Source organism: Rhinoraja longicauda, chromosome 14 (genome assembly GCF_053455715.1).
Source record: "Rhinoraja longicauda isolate Sanriku21f chromosome 14, sRhiLon1.1, whole genome shotgun sequence".
In the NCBI taxonomy this organism is placed as follows: Eukaryota; Metazoa; Chordata; class Chondrichthyes; order Rajiformes; family Arhynchobatidae; genus Rhinoraja; species Rhinoraja longicauda.
The window spans coordinates 15,831,836-15,858,494 of NC_135966.1; the positions used below are offsets into that span (position 1 = coordinate 15,831,836).

Sequence of the window (26,659 nt, forward strand, 5' to 3'; positions counted from 1 at the left end):
AGGAATAAGGCTCCTACCAAAATAAATGTAGACTTTAAGATCAGTATGTATGGCTATAGAACAGAAAAGTTAATATCAATTGCAACCTCTCTGTCTGATAAACATTTAAAATGCCATTGAGATGTTATCTGCGTCAGCTTGCAACTGTTTACTGAGAGTAATAATGAAGCAGATGCCTGTTTATCCCAACAAACAGACAATAAGTCTGCCATCTCCATTTGAGCACCACCTCTGCCATAGTTTTGCAAGGTCGAATGCCTCAAAAAAGATGCCTGCTGTCCCAATCTGATTGATCATAATCATTGTTTGGATACCACATCTTGCTGTCCCGCAATTGCAATAACTTGTCTGGGAAGCATTAGGGATTATCCCCCAACTATGGTTGAACTCGAAGATGGCTTAAGTGAGACCACATTTACTGAGACATCTCATTCCTTTGAAGGTAGTTCAGAATGATTCTGGGTACAGAGGGTTTGTCCACTGTACCCATTACAGTTCAGAAGAAATGAGATGTCATTTTATGGAAACAAGACTATTAAGGAGGGGGGGGGGGGGGGGGTACTAGGTAAGTTCTAAGAAGCTAACCTCTATTGGGGGATTCCACGGCTGAAGGGCAGAATCTAAAAAAAAAGGGTTCCCATTTAAGAGGTGGACAATTTCTACCCTGTGTGTTGGGATTTGAGAATACCTTGCCACACAGAGTGTGCAACCATTCTTGTTGGATCTGTGGCAACGGAAAGAAATAAGTTTGCCTATAGATTAGATTGGACCCAATTGGTTGCTGTGAAAAATCAGTGCATGTAACACCTGTGATAACTAAATAAAATGAAATAACAGAATAAAATAGCTAAATTAGATGAAAAGTTCTTTAAAAACTCACAATCATTCGTCCGACCTTGAAAGAGTCTGACATTTTGCACAGTGCAACAAGTAGCAAACAGCTGTCTGACGTTTGCTGAGATGATCACAGGGATGTTCATCAAACCAAAAGGAATTTATCTTGGAATTGTGGAAAAATATTGGGAGAGGGGAGGGGGATATTGTTGGGGGAATGCAACGTTCTTCACTGTTTGTGACATACAATTATTTGCCCTGATGACCTCTGTGCCATGTGTGTGTATCCACTAATGCATAATGATCAATGGAACAGAGACTTAGGCCATTGTACACTAGGTACATGATTTTTTTAAAAAAAGGTTGTAAAGTTTGCTGAGATTTGCTGGCAGATGCTGTCTGAAATGCATTGCTATCAGAATTCCCATCTAAGTCGCTATCTCTACGTGAAAGATCTATTTTAGGTCCAGAGCAAGTTAAAGGTGTGGTGCTGAACTTGTTATTGAATTGCACTGTGTAAAAGATTTGAAAACTGGCTACAATCCCATAAAAGCCCAATCCAACTGTTGCAATATTGAGCCAATATTGTAAAGTGCTATGTGATCCTATCTGTAGATATTTATCTCTCTTTCTTGGACCAACCAGACACATATGGGTTCAACAGTCTTTTAACATTATATTTAAAATTCACTGAAACATAACTTTTTTTATGAGCAGAAAATGTGAACTTAATCCATTTTATTTTGCAGCTGCTGCCACCACTACTACACTCTCACCCGAATCCGGTCATGCTCGAAGATGCAATGAGTCAGAGAAGTCCTACTGTGTTAATGGTGGGGTGTGTTATTACATTGATGGTATTAATCAAATTTCTTGCAAGTAAGTGAGTGCATTTTTCTATACTATATTAGAAGGATATTATTCAGCATATCCACTGAGTTTAATTGTGTTTTATTTGGCAATACTGAAATTGATTTGTCTTTTGAGTACTGAAGGGGATAGCTGGATTGTGAATACAAGGGTTATTCGAATAATTGGATTGTACAACCATAATATAGCTGCCCAACTGATCCTGCAGAAATACAACAATCCAGAAAAAGTTCCAATGTCGTCTTTGCAATGCTGATTCAAGCAATTGTTAAAAAAACTGTATGTCATATTCGAGTCTTGGTAAGCTAAAATACAATTAAAAACTGATTCTTCAATGCTGTGCATCAACTGAGAGTAGTAAATCTCTCATTCCGATTGTAATACAGCATAACTATCCTTTAAAAAAATATACCGACAGTATATTCAGTACTCATTGCATAATCAATGCATTCTTATATTGTGTAAATAAAACATCGCTTCTGTATTATGCAGAGGGTATTTGGGTTTTAACAGTATGCAATGTGGCATTTATGATTTTTGATTTTGGCTAATTGCTTGAAGAAATCTTCAATAAACAGAATATAAATTGTAACGTAATAATTCACTCCTCATGGCTTATTCACTAGGAAGACAGCATGAGTACAACAAGTCAGATAATGTACTTGATGCCTGTAGGGATTTGAAGCTTTAAACTGCCATGTTCAGTCACTAAATTCCTGCTACATAATTCTTTACCACTTTACAAGGAAAAGACAAGCTGTTCCTTATTGATGGTTACATCTTTCACTTTGAAATATAAAGTTGTTCGGAAAAAGTTAACAAATCATTTTATCCAAGTTGCTGGAAGAATTTCCTATCTGACAGAAAATGATTTCAAATAATTGCTTCTGTATTGTTCATGAACACAAAGAAAATAAATTTCAAACATGTTCATTCATGTGGATGTCTTAACAGTTCCCCCTCCAATAGACTGTAAATCGCATCAATTTGGTATTTTCTTTTCTAAGCTAAATTCCCTGCAGGGCATTTTACCAATCCAAAAATATTATAACTGCATGGTTCTGGCATTTACACAAGGATGAAAGATCATTGCTTTCTAATCCGCTGGCTGTAAGGTTTCCTCAACACAAATGAATTAACCACAGTTGCGGTTTGTAATAATAGCTTTTTGTACCATTGACTGATCAGTGTAACCAATAATGGAACCAACATAGCAAATTTTTACATGGGAACTTATTTTGAAAGGTTTTAATTAATCTATTGTAAATTTATCATCAGGTCAATTATTTTAAAAATATTCTCGGTATAAATTCATAAATTATGCCAGATCTGCAGTAATTTGTGAAAATGATAATGGCAGCAAAGAATGGGTTAGGTTTCACTCTCCTGACTAAAATGAACATATTCCTGTTAAGAAATCTGTTTGTGTCAATGTGTTTAGATGTTGGGAGAAGCCAACATGGGCTAGGTAATGGTGGACATGACCCACTGCCCACTCTCCTTCCATGTCCCTGCTTACCTGCTCCTGCTGCAGAGGCCAAAGTAGCTATTACAGTTTTAATACCATCAACTCGATTTTAATTTTATAAAGGTTTTAACAACAACTTATTAGAAGTAACAAACCTTGACACTAATTAAAATTAATCTAAAGATATCTAAACATTTTAAAGATGTTGCATACTTTGCTTTGTAATTTGCAGGCCAACGAGAATCAATTGGGTCTGAAACGCTTTGCAAGGTTTGGCCAGGTATTGCCCCAACATAAAGCTTGGCAGGTTACACCTGTACTGCAGGGAACCAAATTCCAGGCAGGAAGGTTTGCTAGTTCATTGAGGCAGACGAGAGGCTGGAAGTCAGAAGAGAGTTCAGTGGACAGGATTGGCAGGAGCACAGTAGGGAGCAAGGAAGGACTGTTAGATTGTATTGGATTTATTGTAATGTGAGAGGCCCGACAGGTAAAGCGCACTCAGGCCAGGGATAGCTACATGCGACTGGGACATTGTCATCATTACAGAAACCTGACTAAGAGAGGGACAAGACGGGCATCTTAATGTTCCAGGTGCTACAGGTGGTGGTAGTTGGAGATGATATTACTCATGGTTCATCCAGTGAGGCTATATGAGTGGAACTGAGGAATAATAAAAGGGGATGATCACCTTGTTGTGAGTGTACTATAGGCCTCCAAATAGTCAATGGGAATTAGAAGAACAAATATGACAGGAGATTGCAGGCAGATCAAGACTAATAGTATGTCGTTCTATTGAATAGACATATAATATGTCAACTAATAGTTGTCATAGTAGGGGATTTTAACTTTCCCAAGATAGACTGGGATTGCCACAGTGTCAAGGGGTTGGATGGGGTGGAATTTGTCAGATGTGTTCTGACAATATATTGTGGGGCCTACACAGGAGAGGGCAAAGCTTGATCTACTCTTAGGAAATTGGGAACGGCAAATGACTGAATAGTCCGTGGGAAGAAGGAGAGGGTGATGGTGGAGGGTTGTTTTTCAGACTGGAGGCCTGAGATTTGTGGAGTGCCTCAGGGATTGGTGCTGGGTCAATTGCTGATGGTGGTTGATGTCAACAATTTGGATGAGAATGTAGAAGGCATGATTAGTAATTTTGCAGACGACTAAAGTTGGAGGTATGGTGAATAGCAAAGATGTCATCAAAAATAAGCAGGATCTTGTTCAGCAAGACAGGTGGCCTGAGGAATGGTTGTTTTTTGGGGGCAGGACTTTCACAGTGAATGGCAAGGCTCTGGGAGTCTTGAAGAGCAGAGGTATCTAGGACTACAGGTTGTACAAGACATTGGTGAGGCTGCATTTGGACTATTATATTCAGCTTTGGTTACCCTACTGGAGGAAGGATGTTAAGCTGGAAAGATGGCAAAGAAGATTTACGAGGATCATGCCAGGACTCAAGGGCCTGAGCAATTGGGAGACTTTGGGTAGGCTCAGACTTCATCGTCTTATCGACGTGATCGGAAAGAGGTGTATAAAATCATGAGGTGAATAGATATGGTGAATACACAGAGTCTTTTACCCAGAGTAGGGGAATCAAGAAACAGAGGGCATAGGTTTAAGGTGAGAGATGAAAGATTTAATAGCAACTTTTTCACGCAGAGGGTGATGGTTACATGGCACCAGCTACCAGTGAAGGTAGTCGAGGCAGGTACTATTAACAGCATTTAAAAGACATTTGGACAGATACATAGACACAAGCAGGTGGACAAACGTAGATGGGGCATCTTGGTCTGCATGGGGGAATTGAGCAGAAGGGCTGCACTGTATGACTATTCCATCAGCCTGGGCTCTGCAATTGCATTTCACCTGCAATCAAGCAAAACAGCCCAGCAGCAAGGGTAACACTGTCTGTCACTTGGAAAGTTTGAACTTCCCAAGTACTTTAGTGCAAGTGTAAAAGTCCAAGGTTTAATGAAATTTCAATGACAGTAAGAATTGTAACTACTCACTCTAGGAAATGAGTTCTACCCCCATTATATTTGACTAAGATATACCTCACCCTTGAAAAACTGTGTTTAGGCTTTATTGAGATTATGCAATGACTGAGCATTGAATGGCATGAGAAGTGAAAGTTAGAGCTGAGTATACCAATAAAAAAGTGGATGGTGCCATCAGTATAATTGGGTTAAATTGGCAGTGTTAGTGATGTTAATCATGGCAGCAGGATAGTTAATGTACTTTCACCCATGGTTAGCATGCTGCAGGGGCTGACAAATGCTATATTTCAAACGGATAATAACATCCTGTCATATGAAAAGTAAGAGAAAAATAATTTTAAAAGTCCAATGAAAAATTACTTCAGATGCTGGAAATCTGAAATAAGAGGAGAAAATACTGAAGACAGTGGATCGAGTGGAATTGTGAGCAAAGGGTTAGTGTTGCAATCCACTGACACTCAGTAAGCTTATCAAAAGAGCCAGGGAGAGTACATTCTCGATTATGTGGAGGTCAAGAGAAGAGAGAACAACAGCAGTCATAGGCGTGACAGAAATAGACAATAATGACAACGATTTGGGAAATAAAGGACGTGCAAATGGGTATAACAAAGCAGCAGGCAGGAAGAAAGCTGAACGTCAGTTAATTGGGATAAGGGTCTGACATTTTGATGGAGGAGGAAGGCAGCAAACTGCCTTTTGGGGCTTGTCTTGTTAGAGAATCCTTAGCTCCTGCACCAGCCCCAAACTCCATCATTCATAAAAACTGGGGATAAACCAATCTAATTTAAGAAACATTCAAGTAACATTTTCAGTACCAATTTTTATTGCACTTTATTATTGACGGTCTTTTGAGAGCCTTCTTGTTGGCACAGTGTTTGATAGATATCTAACCTTAACTTCTTTTATTTCCTTTTTCTCCTTGTACAGTTATCTTGCTTTCAGTTTTTTAAAAATGTACTGTGGTATAAATCCTTATTCCTTCTGCATAGTAATGAAATTGTTTACCTGGTCTACAGTCACTGAACAATGGTCTTACAGAATCCTGGAATATTCACTATAACTGATTTCTATCAATCTTGTTTGATAATATCAGTCACAATGTTGCTAAATGCCATATAGTGACACGATATTTAAAAGTAAAATTATTACTCCTTTACTTTGAACACTGAGAGAGAAAGGGGTAGGAAACATTTTGAGTTCAAATTCAGTTTCAAAAAGATCCCTTCGATGAATGATGACATGCTGGAAAATAAATAATATACCTTTTTTAACATTGTCAGATAGTGATCCTTCTGAGAAATGAGCTCACTGGATGCTCCACTATTTATACACTGAACCTTCTGAGCCTGCTGCTACTGAATATTACTTTCCCAAAGGTACTAAAAAATGAGGCTCTCTCATCATGTGCTTTGCCCTAATTTCCCTGTCCCTCTTGCAAATATGGCCTCCTGCAAATGGAATGTTCCACGGGAAAGCACCAATGCATTACAAAAAAATGCTCCCACCATTTGCATTTACTAATCACTTGAACTTCTAACGTAGTATAACACACTCAGTCTACAAAGTTGTAGGTACTGTAACGACTGCTTTTACACCTTATTTTTATAATACCGAAAAGACGAACATATGAACAAACAATTTTTTGAACTGGGACACGAGTGATTTTCAAATAAATTGGGCATATTTATTCATGACCAATTCCAAGAGCAACCATTTCATATATCATATCATCATATCATATATATACAGCACGGAAACAGGCCTTTCCGGCCCACCAAGTCCGCGCCGCCCAGCGATCCCCGTACATTAACACTATCCTACACCCACTAGGGACAATTTTTACATTTACCCAGCCAATTAACCTACATACCTGTATGTCTTTGGAGTGTACATACCTGTACGTCTTTCCTCTATTTCAAACTTTAATATAAGTGCAATAAGGTTATGGCCTCATATACCGGGCAGGTTGCTGACATACCAATGGTATGAACATTGAAATCTCCACTTTTAGGTTATTCTCCCCCACTTTTAATTCCTCGCTTTCTTGTGCCTGCCATTTCTCCCACTATCCTCACCTTCCTCCCCCATCCCATCCCTCCCTCTTCGCCTCCCTCTGACTTTACATTTCAGTCTTCTTCTCTCCTTCTGTGACTCCCTTTTGTCTTCCCATTTACTTTTTGTCTCCTTTTGCCACTCTTTGTCCACCCATCTGCCAATCAACCCTCCCACCCCCACTTGGCAGGGTCTGTCCTGCCCCACCTCTTTTCCAGCTTCCCCACCCCCCCGCACTACAATCAGTCTGAAGAAGGGTCCCAACCTGAAACGTCATCTATCCATGTCCTCCAACTTCAACTCTGCTGCCTGACCCGCTGTGTTACTCCAGTACTTTGGGTTCCATGCAAGATTCCAGCATCTGCAGTTCCTTGTTGCTATGACTCTATGTTGCTATTTAGATAATTTAAAATCTAATTAATGGTTAACTTCAGTATTCTGTACTACTTTGGTACTCAAGGTCTCATTTCATTAAGGACTGGTTACACTCTTGCATAATGTTCTTCTGAAATATAATTAGGTCTGGTTTCCAATAGATGTATAAAACAAAGCAGTCATTAGTTTAAAAAAAAAAACACACAGCAGATTCCTTTTAAATCTTCCACCTCTCACATTATACTAATGCCATCTAGTTTACAATTCCCCAGCACTATGAAAGAGAGACTGTGTATTTGTGATTTTTACACCTCTATAAGATCACCCTTTAGTCCCCTACATTCCAAAGAATCAAGGCCTAGTCGGCCCAGGGCTGTCCCTATAATTCAAGCAACATCCTCATAAATCATTTAGGCACTCTTTCCAGAAGCCTAATGGCATCTTTCATATTTTCATATTTCAGATACAGCGCGGAAACAGGCCTTTTCGGCCCAACAAGTCCGCACCAAAACCAAACACAATTCTCCAAGTTCAGCCTCTACTGTAAATCAAGGTTCTGCTGTAAATCTTGATAACGTTATTCACTATCTACACCACCGAGTTTAGTATCATCCGCAAACTCACTAACCATACCTTGTACATTCTTTAGTTTAGTTTAGAGTTTAATTTAGAGATACAGCGTGGAAACAGGCCCTTAAGCCCACCGAGTCCACCAGCACTATAAAACTACCCTACACACTCGGGACAATTTACAATTTTTACCGAAGCCAATTAACCTAATAACCCGTACATCATTGGAGTGTGGGAGGAAACCAAAGCACCCAGAGAAAAACCATGCAGTCACAGAGAGTACTACAAACTTCGTACAGAAAAGCACCCGTAGTCAGGATCAAAGCCGGGTCTCTGGCGCTGTAAGGTAGCAACTCTACCGCTGCACCACTCTGCTAGCCCAATCAGTTCTTATCCAAATCGTTGATATAGACGACAAACAATAGGCTTGGCACCGACCCCTGAGGCACACCACCAGTCACTGGCTTCAGGTCTGAAAAATAACCTTCCAACACCATCCTCTGCTTCCAACCAACAAGCCATTTCCGTAACCAATCATTCAGCTTTCCCTGGATCCCATGTGAACTAATCTTCCAGAGCAGCCTACAATGTGGAATCATTAGCCACAGTAATAATTATTTATGATTATTTAACCTTATTTATGATCCTATTACTGTACATTATCAAACTGGTAGTGAAAAGATATATCAGTAAAAAATATAGTAATTCTACACTGAAACTGAATTGATAAATTTGCTTAAGTGCATAAAATCCAGGAATAAGCCATCCAGAAGGTGCTGTGAGACCCAGGAATTGAAGATGTAAACTGTAATTATTTTTTTTACGAAAGAATATTATTGGTGTCTCAGAGTTTGCATATCTTGGTTAAAAGCACAAAATATCAAATTGCGAGTTCTTAGGGTTGAAGTGTTCTCTGTGTTGTCCAGCTAATATGTGTTTTTCAAAGGTATTGCTCTCACGACTGGGCTACCAAGCATGTGTGTCTGGGTCTGATCTGGGGATAATGACAGAACAAGTATAAATTGTGCTCATCATGATTAACACATGACATCTTTCTATATGTTGCTTGCACATTACTGACCCGATAAGAGAGACTGGACACGTACTCAGCTTTGGGTCTTAAAATAACTGTGATTTAGTAATCAATTAATTCAAAAGATAAATGAAACTGAATGTTGATGACCATGGACAAATCAGATACATTAAATACCTCATGTTCTCTCCTGTTTGCCAATGTAAACAGCAATCAGATTTGGTCCGTCTAACCTGCCTGGCAATCAGTTTGATTGATTAATCAGACTGTTCAATTAATCAACTTGAAGTGCTAGACTGGGAAGACATGCACTGTCAAAAGGAATAAAGCTTTCAGATAAAATTTATGCCAAGTCTTGCAAAGATGAACAATGGCACTGCCTGCTTCACAGAGATAAATTCTCATCAATAACATGATTGATGAACAAATGTTTGTACCACTCTCTATTGTTTCGGCTCTTGTCCTTTCCTGTCCTTTGCAGTATCGGAGTTGAAAAATAAAGGGCCAGATCACTGAATTACAAGGTGTTACTTTAACATCTCCAGCTATTACTCACAGTGCAAGCTAATAAACAATCGGGCTGTGACATTAAATATTGTTCCAGTCAGTGAGAAGCTGGCTGATTAGATTGTCAGAGCCTTGTGCTTTAGGTGAAATTGCTCAAAAAATGAACGTAAAAGGAACTGAATTTTTACTTCAATAAAGAATGCAGGCGAAAACACAAATTGACATTGCTTAAATCTCTCTTCACTTTATTTCTTCTTCACTTGTTTCCTTTCCGTACTTCTCCTTTGAAGATGGTAACATTTACTGGGCTGCAGTTCTACTGGCAATACCGGAAATAATGTCACATGAAAGATTGTACAGTAAAATCATCCAGCAATCTCACTGAGCTCCACTACAAAGCGACTGTCTGTCTGACTGGCATCTACAACCTGTGTCCAAGAATTAATTTATGGTCTGTCACAGTGGTTTCCTCGTCCCATGATTGGTTAACCTATTAAATCAAGTTACATCACTTTTCACTAATTAAAAAATAAAAATCGAGGCTTATCCTAATAACTAGCGTCTCTTTTGGACTATTCAGCAATGCCCATTCACAAGTATTGATTCAATTAATATCCCTCCTTAACTTAAATAGGAACATTGGAGAAATCATCCATGCAACTTTTTCCAGGGTTTGTTTGAATGATACCCCAGGAGATTGGCTGGGTGTGGGATTGGGAGGTTAAAACCCATAGAAACTCTCTTAGGGAAAGTTATGTTTCTGCCAAGTTGTGAACATTTTCCCCAGTGTTCTTCTGATCATAATTCAAGGTCTGGAAAGTGAGCTTGTCAACTGTTTCCTGGGTGTGAGTTTTTTAAATATATCATCCAATACCATTACTCTTTAACCAGATGTGACTGACCCATTCTCTAAATCCCTCCAGTAATTTACCACACTTCTGCCTGGCACCTTTCATAATGTGAAGGCCAGGGTTGGGAACTTATCATGTGGTAAATCAGAGAGAGAGACAAAGAGACAAAGATATATATCGCACTCAATGACAGCATGATTCAATAAATGCGCTCAAGTTCAAGCTACCTGTGTAAAAAAGATTTCTTTTAAAGCTGCAGCTTCCTAATTAATAGCATATGAATGTGTCATTGCAAAGGGCCATTTTAATAATTCAATCCATGGTCATCTTCAGTATGAAAATATTTACATGCAAACATTGGAGAGAACAGCAGATAACACGATAAACATTGTCCAGTCAACTCAGCAACCTTTGGGACCAGCATTTATCACAAATTATAATGAAAGCAGAAAAAGCTGGAAATATACAGCTGCTCAGGTTGCATCAGATGGAAGGTAGTTGATTGAATCACTAACATTAACTTCTGTCAATTCTGGCTTGCTCTCCACAGATGGTGCCTGACCTGCTGTGTATTTCCAGCATTCTGATTTTATTTCAGATTTCCAAGTTTTTGGCTTTTCAATTTTCATTAATTGTACTTTTGCTATCCAAAATTCTCCTTTAATAGCTCCATATGCTTCAATTCATGTACATTCTATCCATCACATTTCTTTTCTAATCAAGTAACCCGTTCCCTGGTTGCCGCATTTCATCATCTGCAACTTTGCTGCATTTAACACCTTTGTGATGTGGCACACCACTCTGTCATCAGGTGAAGGGAGGATCAGCTACTACCGGCTGCTTTTATCTAATACTTTCCATTCCAACTAGATTCGGCTGCACGCATGATGATTAGGCTACTGTGGTTCTTTTATTCCAGCAGTTTTAATTGTGACTATATACTTCACAATTCCACTGTTCATCAGTAACAATGCTGTTCTGCCCATGAAGGTAAAAAGGGAGCAAATAAACTTTAATGGCCCTACACCCACCCATTTTACAAGATTATGAATAAATCAGCATAATGCTGATCATAACTCAGGTTTTATTTTCAAAACTTTCAGTTAAAAAGAACATTTGGAGAATTTTAAACTTAACATTTTGTTCGGATTTTAAAGAAGGTATGTTACAAACTGTAAAATTTAATAGCTTAGGTTACAAACTTCTTTACTTGGCATTCTGGAGGAATCTGCCCCTATAAATGTAATGCTCGAAGCTGATTTTTCATGATTAAACTGAGTATTTAGGATAAATTTAAAAGATAGCAGTACAACACCTAAGCAAGGTTTCAAGGTCAGTTTATTGTCACATGTACCAATTAAGGTACAGTGAAATTTGAGTTACCATACAGCCATACTAAGTGAAAAGCACCCAAGACACACAACCACATAAAAGTTAACATAAACATCCATCATAGTGGATTCCACATTCCTCTGTGAAGGAAAGCAATAAAGTTCAAACTTCTTCCTCTTTGTTCTCCCGCGGCCGGGGCAGTCAAACCTTTCCGCAGCCGAGGATCGAAGCCCCCTTCGGGGCGATCGAAACTCCCGCGTCGGGGCAGTTGAAACTGCTAAACTAGCTGTCTTCCACTGATACTTTCACATCTAATCACACTTAAATCTATTTTGTATGTGCACATGTGCGATAGTGTTAAAAGGTTCTACGTTATTTGTTATTCATTAATTGTAACATTTTATAAAGGAAAATGCTAATTCATCAAACAGTGTCATAAAGCATAGAAACAACCCGTTTGGCACAACTTGTTTATGCTGCCAAACAAGTCCATTTATGCTAGTCCCATTTGTCTGCATTTGACATATATATATATATATATCCCTCTAAACCTTTCCTATCCATGTACCTGAACGAATGTCTTTCAAAAGTTTGTTATTGTCCTGCCTCAACCACCTCCTCTGGCAACTCGATCCACAAAAATACCACCATTTGTGTGGGAGAAAAGGTTGCTCCTCATGTTCCTATTAAATGTTTCCTCTCCCTCTTTAAACCTATGTGCTCTAGCTCTTGAGTCCCTAACCTTGGGGAAAAAGGCTGTGTGCATTCATACTATGTCCCTTATGTTTTTATACACCTCGTCTCCTATGCTTCAAGGAATAAAGTTCTAGCCTGCCCAACCTTTCCCTATATCTCAGTTCTTTGAGTCCAGGCAACATCTCCAGAAATCTTCTCTGCACTCTTTCCAGTTTATTGGCATCTTTCCACCAGCAGGGTGACCAAACTCTTGATCACTCTCCACAATCTCCCTGCATATTTGTCCTCGAATTCCCATTGACTAGGGCATAATCTCGTCAAGGTGATCATTCCCTTCTTATTTCTCAGCTCTACCCATAAAGCCTCAATAATGTAATCTCGAACTTGCTGTGGTGTGGTCCTGTATCAAAAACGAAACTTCTCCTCTTCTCTTTCCACCACCTCTAACCCACCTGTAGCATGGCCAACCTGGAACACTAAAATGCCAGTTCTGCACCTCTCTGAGCCATGTTTCTGTAATGGCAATAATATCCCAGTTCCATGTACCTCTTGAGTTCATCCGCCTTATCAGTCAGGCCTCATGCAATTTAATCCAACTGTCTTTTCTCACTCCCTGCTATGCTCCCGCCTGACTTATCTACTGAACTGTCAATGCCTTAAGAATTGAACATAACAATCCAAATGGTACTAACCTGTCAGATTATATGGGTTTAATATAATTTAATAGTTTTTTATTGTATGCTTTGAATATAAAACCAGGAATCCCATTAAACCATTGTTTTATTAACTGCTTTGAGAGCCTGTTGGTACCTTGAAAGATTTGCGCCCAACTATTAAGATTTCTGTGCTTTCATGTCCCTTAAAATGTATAATTTTGCTAGTTTCACTACCATTTTTCTACCAAAATATATCATCTCAGACTTTTCGGCATAGAATAACACTTATCAAGTCTATCAATCTGCTTATCTCTCTTTAAGGCTACACTCTCTATTCTCTTTCTTTTCCACTTAAAAGTTCTGTGTGTTTTGTAGAGCTCAAAATTTGTCCCAAAACTATTAACCAAGAACTGCAATGGTTATTGAATGGAAGCCTGGAGGTACACCTCCTTATACTTCTTTCCAGTCCAAACAAAAAGCCAGTTGCCACAATTTATTATCTATTCCAAGCCAATGCTGCATTCTTGCTCCTAACGTGCTTGTTATCCAGGAATTTGAATTTTGTTCAATATCTTCATTTGTACTACATCTAACCTCACGGGCATCAGTTACTTTATCAAAAAACTCACTCTCGTAACTAAATTAAGGGTCATAGCAAATCCATATTTGGCTGCTAATTTTCTCAGAGATTATTGTTCCCAAATTTTCCCTATCAGCTCCCAGCCCATGAATTATCACATTTATGCCCTGGTTCTGTGAATAATTGTTTTAATTAACCAATTCCATCTGAAATCTCTATAATAGTGCGGCTAATGAGTAAAAGTTCTTTGAATCATCATTCGGATTTAGATTTGGTGCCAGTCATGTAACCTTGGAGGACCAGTGAATGTGTAAATTAGTTCATAGGAAACCTTCACAGGCAGCTAAAACAAACTGTACTCCATTGCAGACTATTCGAGGTTATAACACCCTTGTGAATTATTAATTTAGGATTTTGTAATTAACACATTTATGCTACACATTGTCTTTCTAGTTGGAATTATTTTAGATTTCATAATTTCAACTCTTCCCATTACCTTCAGAAGTATATAGTGTAGTTTTAAACTGTACTGGAACCACTAACCAAAATGTCCACCTACTCTAAATTACTCATCAACTAATTTTATTGAATTTTTAAAAAAATGGTCTTGTACTTATTATCAGATTTCTAATTTCTCTCAGAGTAAATGAACAGTTCCTGCCTTCGGTGGAACAATCAAAGAAATGTGATAACATGCTATTTGCAGCTTCTTTGCATTCTCATTATGACATGAGTGAATCACAGGGGAATGAAGTTATTTTGTAACTTCAACCTAGCATTTGCCTACATTTGTTTTGTGATTTGTCCCCTTTTCCTCCCCCAGATGCCAACCTGGATTCTTCGGACAAAGATGTTTGGAGACTGAACCCTTGAGAACATATAAACCTGATCTAAGTATGTTATGTAAGGAAGTGTTGCACTACTTCTAGGTATCCTTGGTGACACCACTGGTGTTATGAATTTTTACAGAGGCAACATATGAAGGCAACTAGGTTAACAAAAGCTTTACTTCTGCTGTTGATTGATCCAGTGGTCTCACCAATGTTTTTGGGATGTGTGTCCTTGATTGCTCTGTTCTAATGTTAAATCCTTTCTCTCTTGTTTCTTTCTCTATGGTTTTTGTTTTTCTTGTCAGGTGTCCAAATGAATTTACAGGTGATCGCTGCCAACACTACGTAATGGCCAGTTTCTACAGTACGTCCATTTCTTCTCTTCTTTAACTGAAGCATGCTATTGCTAAATCATAGCATGCTTTTCTGCTGCTGCTGCTGCTCTCTGTTGATGATGCTATTACCTGTCCTTCCTGTATCACGGTCCTTAAAAGCCTTTCAAAAACCATTGAAGCTCTATTTCTTCAGACTAGAACAAGCAAATGAAATCGGGACGCTCAGACCACACAAACTGAAAAAAATAATTATAATTTCAATCAAATGAGACATCACATTTGACTAAACTATGGTAAAGTCTATTTAATTTTATCTGGGAAACAATTTGTCCATTTTTTAAATGACATAGTATTGAATAGTCAGAGAATAGTATTTCAAGGGGCACTACTCTGGAATATTAGTAAACATTAATTACTAATTAATCTGGTCAAAGATTACACATTACTTTTTTGACCAGGTTATTTAGTCAGGTAACCATTGTGGATGGAACACATGGAAGTGTATTTGTTAATATAGTAATCTTTAATTTGCCCAGTTAACCACATATCTCATTCAACATCAGTGTGAACAATAAACAATTTGTCAATGATTCTACACAAAATGGGCAGTTCCACCTGTTGGTGTGACAGCGCACTGACTTAAAAAAACCAGTAATACCATCTAAGAGGCACAGCTTTGTGAATCGGGTACTATATTCATTGAGATATGTTTAAAAATCCTTTCAATTTGGGTGAGAGTGCATTGGAAACTATCATCAGTGATGATAGAACATGACAACCCTTTGTCATGCATTTTAATCAATTGCATGATCATGTCAAGGTGTTTGGAACCAAATGTACAGTTTGACAAAGCCTTTACATCTAAACCTTGTTAGGGCCAAACTTGGCTGGAAAACAAATAGGCAAATGACTCGTTCTAAACATAATCAATTAAGACAACAAAACATTAATAAATTAGTAGTTCAGAATTGGAAAATTAAATTGTTTCCACATCCATGACATTTGCATGCAGTTTCACTTTAGTGATTTATTTTATGCAACAACAAGTTTGCGAATGGTTTATGGTTTGTTTGTGTCCATCTGGATTTGTTTGTGAAACTATCTTCCGATCGTCATTCAGTACATTAAACAAGAACATTGTGCGTATATGTACCCAATATGACAGAGGTTTTAGTCGAGGCAGAGGGAGAGAAACACTATCACTGATTACACAACATTTAAAGGTCCATTTAACTGATGCTATAAATTCTTAGAAATGAATTCATTTTCGCTTTTACTGAAAGATTTTATTGCAGAAACAGAAATCTGAATTCTGTGAAACTGAGCTGTGTTGATCATAATTTAATATTAGGTTGTGGATATTCAGATAAAGAAGTTCTGATAAGGCAGCTTTATAAACAGCTACATTGTATAAAATATGTAAATGCAAACTTTGATGAAGTAAGGCAAAGATTGAAGCAGGAGTTTAAATAAATAAGGTCAAGAGATATAATAAATTACAATCCTAGTTTAATATGTATTCATTTAGTTTAATTATTTCCTACATTCAGTTCCTATTGCAGTACTACATTCTTGCTACATTACAATTAAAACAGAATATTAATGAAAGAAAATTATTCAATTAAAAAACCATTTGACTATTATTTGAACCTTGATTGTTAAAACAGTTAATGCCCACAGACTTAAGCTCTTTTCATCATCTGGTCACCTTCTACCACACATTTTGGCAGCACAGTGGCACAGCTAGTAGATTTGCAGCATAGCTCCAGTGACCCATGTTCAATCCTAACCTCCAATGCCGTATGTGGGAATTTGCACATTCTTCTTGTCACTGTACATCTCCCCCGGATCTCCCAGTTTCCTCATATGTCCCAAAGTAATATGTTGGTCAATTATTTGGCCACTGCAAATTGCCCACAGTGTAGGTGGGTACAAGAATATATAGAGGTGGAAAGAGTGGTGAGAATAGGGGGGAAATAAAATATGATTAGAATAAATGGATGCTTGATGTTTGGCATGGACATGGTGGGCTGAAAGGCCTGTTTCCATGTGGCGTGACACTATAACGTTTGGTCCTCGCCAGACTCCAATTTAACATTTTCTCTGTCATAAATGGATCAAACTTTTGTACTATTATTTCCTCTCCGTTGCATTTGTTTACATTGACTTAAGATAACTTTTGATGTGTACCATTTTAGCCAGTTTGTATCAGACGAAATGCTTTTTATCTTCACCTCTCCTCCTTTTAACTGTCCTACTCTTACATGAACATTTGTTGGGCTTACTTCTCTTTGTACAACACATTTTCTTGCCTCATTCAACACAGATTCCCTTTCTTCTACCATTATTGTGTATTCATTATGCATATCACTTTCTCCCAAACTAGTGTTATCCTAAAGATATACACAAAGTGCTGGAGTAACTCAGCGGGTCAGGCAACATCTTTGGTAAAAAAGGATAGGTGACGTTTCAGGTCGGAACCCTCCTTCAGACTAATCTGCTGAGTTACTCTAGCACTTTGTGGCTATCCGTGGTATAAACCAGCACCTGCAGTTCTTTGTTTCTACCCAGTGTTTACCCACAGTGACACTCATTCTCATCTTGTACAAGGCCACAACTACCTACTCTATTGTTCATTAAAAGTATCACATGCAACTCTTTTCCCCATGATTTTTTTAAACATCTACCAAGTAGTATTAATGGATACATTGCCTACTTGCCAAAATATACACTTGAAACAATATCTGTGATTTTATCAATACCTTATATCAAACAGCTATTCTTTTTCGTTCACCCAAAGCCACCTTTTTACAATATGCTTGCCCATGCTGTCCACCACTTTCTCCTTGGAAACCTTTTCCTCAATGGTCTGCACTGTTCCATCTACTGCTCCAATATTGCCTTTAGGTTACTTGCTTCTTCTCCTCCTTCCACTTTAATTCCTGCCAAGATCTCCTTGCTTAGTCTCTGGATAGAGTGTGCACAGCTTTGGTGATTCCAGTTTTAATCTGAATACCATCAGTATCCCTCTGACATCTCTCACAACCTTCCCCATCATGCCTATAGCTGTGAACTTGATTGTGTGATGATAGTTCCTCATTTGATCTTGTGAGATCTCACTGATGTGGAAATTTTAAATCACTGACTAGGTAACCTGTAATATCTGTCTCTATAATCCTTCTCCACCTTCTCTTCACTCTGGAGCCTATTCCCTGCCAGTTTCTGTAGCAATCTAATCCCCACAGTTACTTTTCATTGTGACAAAAATGATGGAATCCACAGGCCAATGTGAACACATGCTTAACTAAATATTGGTTTGTGAAAGGAAACAAAAAGAAAAGCAAGATTTGATTTCAAATTATAATTGCAGCATGCTAAGCTTTTAAAAAAAATTGGTTTAGGAGAAAATTTCAACTACCCCTTGCATTTCCTCTCTCTCTCTCTCTCTCTCTCTCTCTCTCTCTGTCCCTCCCCGACCCTAGTCCTCCTGCTAGTTTTACTGTTCGTGTCCCCTCGTTATTACCTCCTCCTGTCAGCAATGGACCATTGTGGGCTCTTTAGCCATTGGTGCCAGCTCTGATCAGTTCTGTACCTTTTTATACCTCTGGTTTCCCTCTCCCCAGACTCTCAGTCTGAAGAAGGGTCTCGACCCAAAACATCACCTATTCCTTTGCTCCAAAGATGCTGCCTGACCCGCTAAGTTGCTCTAACATTTGGGTCTCTCTGAAGTGTCTTAATCACATTGGTCATTTTTGTTACCCGTTAGGCAGCAACGAATCAGTTGGTATGAGTGAGACCCACCAAAGAGGTAAAGAATTAAGCTTTGAGCATCTGAGGGTCCTACAATGCTTCCATACATTATCAAGGCAGAAACTGGTTTAGCAGTAAAAATCCTGTATATATCATGGAGCTCTTTGGGCGAGATCTTGTTAGCCTGGCTCCACAATGCTAACCTTGGTCCTTTCATGGCCACACTTAATGAAACCAAAATGGAGCATTTTTAGAGAAGTTAACTGAAAACACTTAACTGCATGACTAAGCAAGACAGTTAAAGCAAATTAATTTGGAAAAACATAACTGAGCTTTGCTTTTGTCTCTGAATCCTTTATCCTTGATGGGGTTTTGGATCGTGCACTCGGCTAACCCAGCACAGAATCTGACACGTGATTGATGCTGGGAAATGCCAGCATGACTGAGGGGCCCGACAGTAGAGCAAAATGACAGATTCAGCCTTCCAAATCCATCAGCAAGTCCCTAACTTTTGCATCTGATTGCATGTGCAGGTAAATCTCATCCATTGTAGTCGAAACAGGCAGACACCAGAGCCAGCTGACATAATCGGCAAGCTCTTTAAAATAAAATAGATGAAAATACAAATATAATATAATATAATGCTTTTGTAATAGTATACAGAATTTCATCTCAAGCAAAAGATCAGTTGATACTCTGTCAAAGGATAGCTCTAACAATTTAGGGCCAGCGCAGTAGAGTTGCTGCCAGAGATCTGGGTTTAATCCTGACTATGGGGGCTGTGTGTACAGAGTTTGCACATCCTCTCTGTGATCACGTGGGTTTCTTCCCACACTCCAAAAGATGTACAGGTTTGTAGGTTAATTAGTTTTGGTATGTAGGTTAGTGCTATTGTATGGTGTGTAGGATAGTGCTATTGTATGGCGTGATCGCTGGTCATTCACGGGCTCAGTGGGCCGAAGGATCTGTTTTCATGCTCCCTCTCTGAACTAAACTAAATATAATTCTGTTCAGATTTCTAGAGCATAAACCTTTCAAACTCCTTATAGAATAATCCACTAAAATTATACTGCAGTTATCCCGTAACAACAAGCTAGCAAAAAAATGCTACTGACTAGGAATCAACCTTTAAAGCATTAAATGTCGTGTTTATATCCCAATTCAGTTCAAAAACTTACAATCCTGCATTTTTTGAACATTTAAAAAAAACATGAATAATACCCCTCCAACCCTCAAATAATCAATTCATAGCCAAGAACCTCTTAGAATGATTTTTGTTTCTAAATCTAAGTTAATACCAGCTCTGTGAAATTGAATTCTGTATTCAAATAGCAAGTTTTCATTCATCATACTTACACACATATTAATAGATTAGTCTGCAGCCATTGCTCAAACCCATCTGCCTCCATTAAATTGCAATCATTAATCTTGGAAACCAAATTAGGAGAGTCGATTTCAGCTTTGCCACTTGGGCAGTAATTTGAAGGAATACATTGCTTGTCCATTTGAAAACTGCCTGAATTTTACTTCATGGAAAGACATGTAATTTTAAGGTTGATGCACACAATGTCAGTGCTCCCCGAGTTAGCAGTTAAGTGAGCATCTTTTACCAAGTCAGTGAAAGTTGCTCAGCAAACAACAGAATTCAACCAAGTGGTTGAAGTTTTGCTGAACAAGAGCAACATGCACCTTTTTCACGTGTCCCAACAAAAATCCTCTTTTTCTCCATCTCATCAAGCTGTCCTTTATCCATTAAAGTGTCTTAACTGGCACCGAACTCCAATTGCCTGTGCCCCACAAATAGCAGGCTGTCTGTCCACAGTTATACAGCGCTGACAGCTTGACGTTTTATTCTATTTTATTCTATTTGCTTCATCCAGCTGGTGGTAGCCTCGGTCTGCCCACCATCTGCTGAGTGAGCAAAAGCTCTTCAAAAAAATGACCTTGATGTTTCCATTCTTCTTTGGGAAGGATAATTGAGGTGAACTCCCCCCCCCCCCCCCCCCCTTCGAGTGCCTTGGTCACAAGCCCAAGTCTATATTTGTATTGAAGACTTTGTTTTGTGTCTGTTAACGAGCATAATTATGATCAACTATCAGTTTGAAGTCTCAATAATTTATTTTGCATGTTTATAATTGGATCACTTGACTTTAAGCCAAGTGTCCTAAATAATTAGCTAAGGTATCTTTATATTAAATATATATATATATAAAAATTAAGCTCTTTATGGTTATTGTAGCCAATTGTGAGAATGTCAGTAAATTCCTGCGTCTAGCCATAACATATTGTTGCTACTTGTTTAGTGCTCGGATTATTATTAGCTGGTATCAATATAGCTGTTTAGGTCCATATATTAAGGTTCTTAGTTGAAGTTAAGGTTCTTAGTTTTATTGCTTCCATAATGTTGCAGTGAGGAGGTGAGGATTTCAAGATGTGGCTCTTGGTTGAAAGGAAATCCAGCATCAGGTAGAGACAAAATGCTGGAGTAACTCAGTGGGATAGGCAGCATCTCTGGAGAGAAGGAACGGGTGACGTTTTGCGTCAAGACCCTTTTCCGGACCGTTCTCGATCCGAAATAAACTTGTGCATGAAATCCAGGACCGAAATGGCGCAATGTTAGGACCTACACTATTTTGTTTTTTTGTCAGGATATTCATGCATGGACATTGTACTGGGATTTGACATTGTAGATGCCAGTTGTACATTAGCACATGTTGAGTCCCAGTAATTCCAGGAGTACAGTGCACCATTTGAAACTATCCTGCATGTCTGCATCTTGCAAAGCAGAAATAAGCACCAAATTCAATCAATGCTAGCAGTTGCCATGCATCTTGGAAAAGCACTGACAACATCAAAGTCTGCACAGCACTAGACAGGACACTCCACTTTATGAAGTGACAGAGTTCCCAGTTGGAGAGAAGGACAAGCAGAGGAAGGTCCTGAACGCTCAAGACCCAGCAGTTGAAATGGAGTGGTACTGGAGTTTAGAGTATTGAGTTCAGTTTTGGGCACTATGTGATAGGAAAGATGTTGTCAAGCAGGAAAGGGTGCAGAGAAGATTTACAAGGATGTTGCCAGGACTCGAGAGCCCGAGCTATGGGGACAGGTTGAGCAGGCGATGCCTCTATTCCTTGGAGTGCAGGAGGATAAGTGGTGGTCTTATAGAGGTGTGCAAAATCATGAGAGGAATAGATCGAGTAAACGCACATGGTCGCTTGCCCAGAGGAGGGGAAATCGAGAACCAGAGGACATAGGTTTAAGGTGAGGGGGGAAAGATTTAATAGGAATCTGAGGGATAACATTTATTACACAAGAGGTGGGGGTGTATGGAACGAGTTGCCGGAGGAGGTAGTTGTGGAGATCAGCCATGATCATATTGAATGGCGGTGCAGGCTCGAAGGGCCGAATGGCCTACTCCTGCACCTATTTTCTATGTTTCTATGTTTCTATACTATCGCAACATTTGAGAAACATTTAGACAGGTACATGGATAGGGTAGGTTTAGAGGAATATGGGCCAAACGCAGGCAGGTGGAACTAATGTAGATGGGACATATTGGTCGCAGAGGGGAAGTTAGGCTGAAGGGCCTATTTCCACACTATATAACTACAACTCTAAGAAATGGTGACCAGAGAGATAAATGCTTGAAGTGCCGTTTTAGTTTAGTTTAGAGATATAGCATGGAAACAGGCCCTTCGGCCCACTGAGTCCACACCGTCCAGCGATCCCCACACATTAACACTATCCTACACACACTAGGGATAATTTACACATACACCAAGCCATTTAACCTACATACCTGTACATCTTTGGAGTGTGTGAGGAAACTGAAGATCTCAGAGAAAACCCACGTGGTCACGGGGAGAACATACAAATTCCATAAAGACAGCATCCATAGTCGGGATCGAACGCAGGTGTCTGGTGCTGCAAGCGATGTAAGGCAGCAACCCTACCGCTGCGCCACTGTGGCCGCCATGTCACATATCTGGATACAGTGCCAGAGTAAACATAATGTCCTCATACAGTATGTATGGGCATTAGTGAAAACAGCAACAAACTGAACTACTACCTCCCACTATAACTGGCAATGACCCTTCCTTCACACCTGTCATGTTGTACAGGAAATTGCAGGCAATACTAAAGAGAGAGAATTTCACTAGAGACTGCTTCAGGATGTCTCTCTTTAGACCTGGCAGCACCATTGCATTTACGGACTCTAATGCCACCTTGACTAAACACCTAATGGCTCCATGGCAACAATAATAAATTTGCTCTTCAGTATAATCAGGTGTCCTGAGGTGACTGCCTGTCTGGATATGGTGAGCATAGCCGATTGTCTCAGAACGAAAGCTTCATGCAAGCTTCCTGGATACGTGTTGTTGTTTGCGAGAGTTTTTTTTGTTGGAGGACATTTTGTGGGTCATAGCTTCTGCAGGTGGACATGTGGATACTAAAGAGCCATGCGAGTGGAGGTTCTCACCCCCTATCCCTCTGAGAAGCTTGCAGTCTGTGCGAAAAGCATTTACCTGCCTTACCTGCTGCATCCAACTCTAGGCAGGACCTCCATTCAACGTTTCTCCTCCTGTTCCTAGTTGTGATAGCCCCGACTGACTACTATGAAGTTCTCTATATTTTAATTAACAAGAGTCAACATTCATCGCAATGGTTAAATACTTGAAGCAATAGTCTCCAGGCATGTTCATCACATCAGCTCCATCTTCCTCACTAACAATCACCTTTAAAGCCAGAAGAACTATGATACTTGGACTCGCTTAAGTAAATTGGCAGGGGCCTTGATGTAGTTAAGTTGCTAGGAGTTATGATTATCTTGTTTTGTTCTCGATCATAGTTAGCTGGGGCTCCTAGTCAACCTACTGGACAACAGTAGTTACTCTATAGTACTGCCCGATTTGACAGGGTGAGAATAAGCATGCACACACTACACTCACAATCACATCACCTGCAGAAGACTATTATCTCGAACAAACAAATTACATCCTTCAATTATTTTGATCGGAATGTCCAAGTTAGGCTCTGCTTTGTTTCCGAGTCTCTGGATACCTCCATTGATCAGGACTTGCTTACCAGATGAACTTAGAGAGGGACCTTTGAACACTCACCAGCGCATGTGAAGTCGGAAAGGGATATCCTCTCCACAGGGAAATTCACACGCAAACTTTGTCATAGTTATTGATGTAACTACTGTTCCATAAATCTCCAATGTACTTAACTACTTTGGTGGTTTGCATGTCATAATAAATCCGCTTATAATTTAGAGCGCATTCAGGGAAATTATTTACTCTAAATCGCAATGTAACTTTAAACAATCAACATTCCAAATAGGAAGTTCCTAGAATTTAATTATCAAGAAATGTAATCATAAACAACAAGAAGCTCTGTTGATCAGTCCTCAGTCTCAGCTGAAATGTTGAATCCATCCACGCATGGATGCAATGCAACAACTGACTTCAATATCTTTAGTCTAAAAATTTCAAACTTGGACTGAAGTCCTATCCTTAAAATGGATATTAAGGGCGAGCAATGAAAGCATCAGTCGTGATACTTTCAAAGTCAAGTAACCTGATGACAATCAGATTCATGGTTTAGGAATCAATAATAAGAAGTCAAGTAGAAATGGGTGGTTAGATTAACAGAATTCCATACAAACCAGACAATGATGCCTTCAGGAAGGGAGAGCAAGTGGGATCATTGACCAAAGAAACCAATTAAAAATGCAAGTGATAATTATATATATTTTTTGTTTTCTTTTACACATTAACACCACCCGCAATAATAAATAAGATTTTTTTCCATGAGTGAGCTATATAAATCTAAATGAATTTGAACTAAAAAAAAAAATTCCAATTCCTTTCAATGTTAGTCCATTTAAAAATAGTATTTGCACAGTTTAGGTAATGTTAACTCTCTATTAGGTCTCACGTAAAGATAGGTAATAACTGTCTTCTAAAGAGTCACCCCAGGTCTTTCATATGTTGATACTTAGATTTATAAAAGGAAGAAGTTATCATTTGCAACTAACTGTATTCTGCCCATTTCTGTCTTGTTTTGCATGTGTAAACGTTTTGCCTGTAATAGTAGTGCCCTCTGCCCAAGATAGATACGCTTCCACAAGCACCATTTAAATGTTACACCTGCCATGTGTCTGTACCAAAGTTCAAGCTAACCACATGACATGTATACTTTCTGGTATGTTTTAAATATTCTTCTCTGAAACTGTTCTCCTTTTTTTCTTTCTTTTTTGTCAACTTTCTGCATTGGCAGAGCATCTTGGATTTGAATTCATGGGTATGGAAAACCATTCATTTTAATCTGCAAATTTAAAAAAAGCTGCCTTGGATTTCTAGCAACTACTTTTGCTTTGAAGGGATGATCTGACTGCAGCTGGCTAGTGGTACTAATCCATCCATTACCAAAATAAAGGAGTCCAGTATCTAATGATGACATTGAGCTACAGATAAGCCGAGCTTTTCTATAGCAGCACTCTTTTTGACGAGAGATGAACTGCAGCTGGCACAGCAGAACTTTAGCCAGATTTATAACTGCTGTAAATAGACAGCATAAAAACTGCTGCTTAATTCTTTGACCTATAAATTTCATGTTAGCTCCAGATGTGTGTAAACTTGTGTCATTTATTAGCTTCTCAATCAGTGAAGCTGGTATTTACACTGGAAGACCTATTCTTTGAACTCCAAACTTGGTTTATAACAAAGTTGATTTAACAGTAAATCAAGCAAGGCTGCAGGTCATAATGTTTTCTGCTGGAGTTGCAGCTAATATAAACAATTTTTATGGCATAGAGTTTAAAAATTAGAAACGGGCCCAGCTAAGAAAAAAAAATCCAAGCTAAAGTAAATGAAGCTTATTTATTGGGGGAAAATTAAACAGTTTCTTAAACTTGTTCCAAATGTCACTTTGTTAACATTCATTTTTGTCCAAGGTAAAACTGCGCAACTGTTCTCAGGTTTCAAGACCCACTTGTGTACACCAGTTAATCCTTTGTTCTGAACGTGAAAAATATGATGTCATTACTGCCACTTAATGTTTGCTAATATTAAGTGCAAGAGGGTAATAGCAAGACATTAATAACTCAAGACCCTATTCATTTCTCTCACCTTCAGCAAAATGAGTGCTGCTGACATTTTAATTACTAATCACAAAACAAACTCCAACTCCCATGCCTTGACTGACACCATTTATTTTTAGTCTGAAGCATCCCTTCACAGTCTGCTTTCATCTCTAATCCCCGATTGTCCCGTACTCTTCCTCAGTAAGAAGCATGCTATGCTAGGCTATTGACATCCTCACTTCCTACCCTTCCCTTCCATTCCTCCCCTTCCCTAACCCCCTGCACCCTGTTACGAGATATTTGTACTAAAACGCATTTTTGTCTCCCATTTTTCTGTTGTCTTTTTTACTTCTATATTTTCATTGCTGAAGTTGACACACTTGTTAGCTACTCTGCTTATTGTAAATTTTCAACCTCTATATTTGGTAGGTCTCAGAAAATATGTTTCAATTAACAACTGAAAGCAATTCTGAAAATTAGAAAGTACAAAGAAAAATGCAAATTTCATTCAGAATAATTTTTTCTCCTTTGAAAGTTGAAGAATAATACCTACATATCGTGTGTTTTTTTAATTTGACTGCATATTTTAAACACTTTTGGTTTATTATGAAGGCCTGCAGTCTGTTCTTAGTGTGTTCAAGAGCGTTGATTGTGACTCTGCTGGATATTTCATTCAGCTTATTGCTAGCTATTTTGTAACATTACACCTTATTATATTTGCAAATATGTTTCTGCATTTGGAATTAAGATGAGAATTGCTCCAGAGAAGGCTATTCAAATGCATCTGGTGACTGAAGTAAATTGGGTGGTGATTTGTGGTTCATTTCAAATACGAT

The 26,659-nt window shown here is 38.7% G+C and overlaps 1 protein-coding gene across 4 annotated transcripts in view; it reads left to right on the plus strand.

The window, feature by feature from the left end:
- The window catches only part of nrg2a (neuregulin 2a), a 468,706-nt gene that overhangs the window by 426,242 nt on the left and 15,805 nt on the right, over positions 1-26,659 (plus strand). For 3 of the 4 annotated variants that reach the window (XM_078411502.1, XM_078411499.1, XM_078411501.1), the window contains exons 4-6: positions 1,584-1,713; positions 14,957-15,015; positions 25,019-25,042. In XM_078411502.1, coding sequence (XP_078267628.1) covers positions 1,584-1,713; positions 14,957-15,015; positions 25,019-25,042 — 213 coding nt within the window. The remainder of the gene's footprint in view (positions 1-1,583; positions 1,714-14,956; positions 15,016-25,018; positions 25,043-26,659) is intronic. The other variant, XM_078411500.1, reaches the window with a different exon arrangement.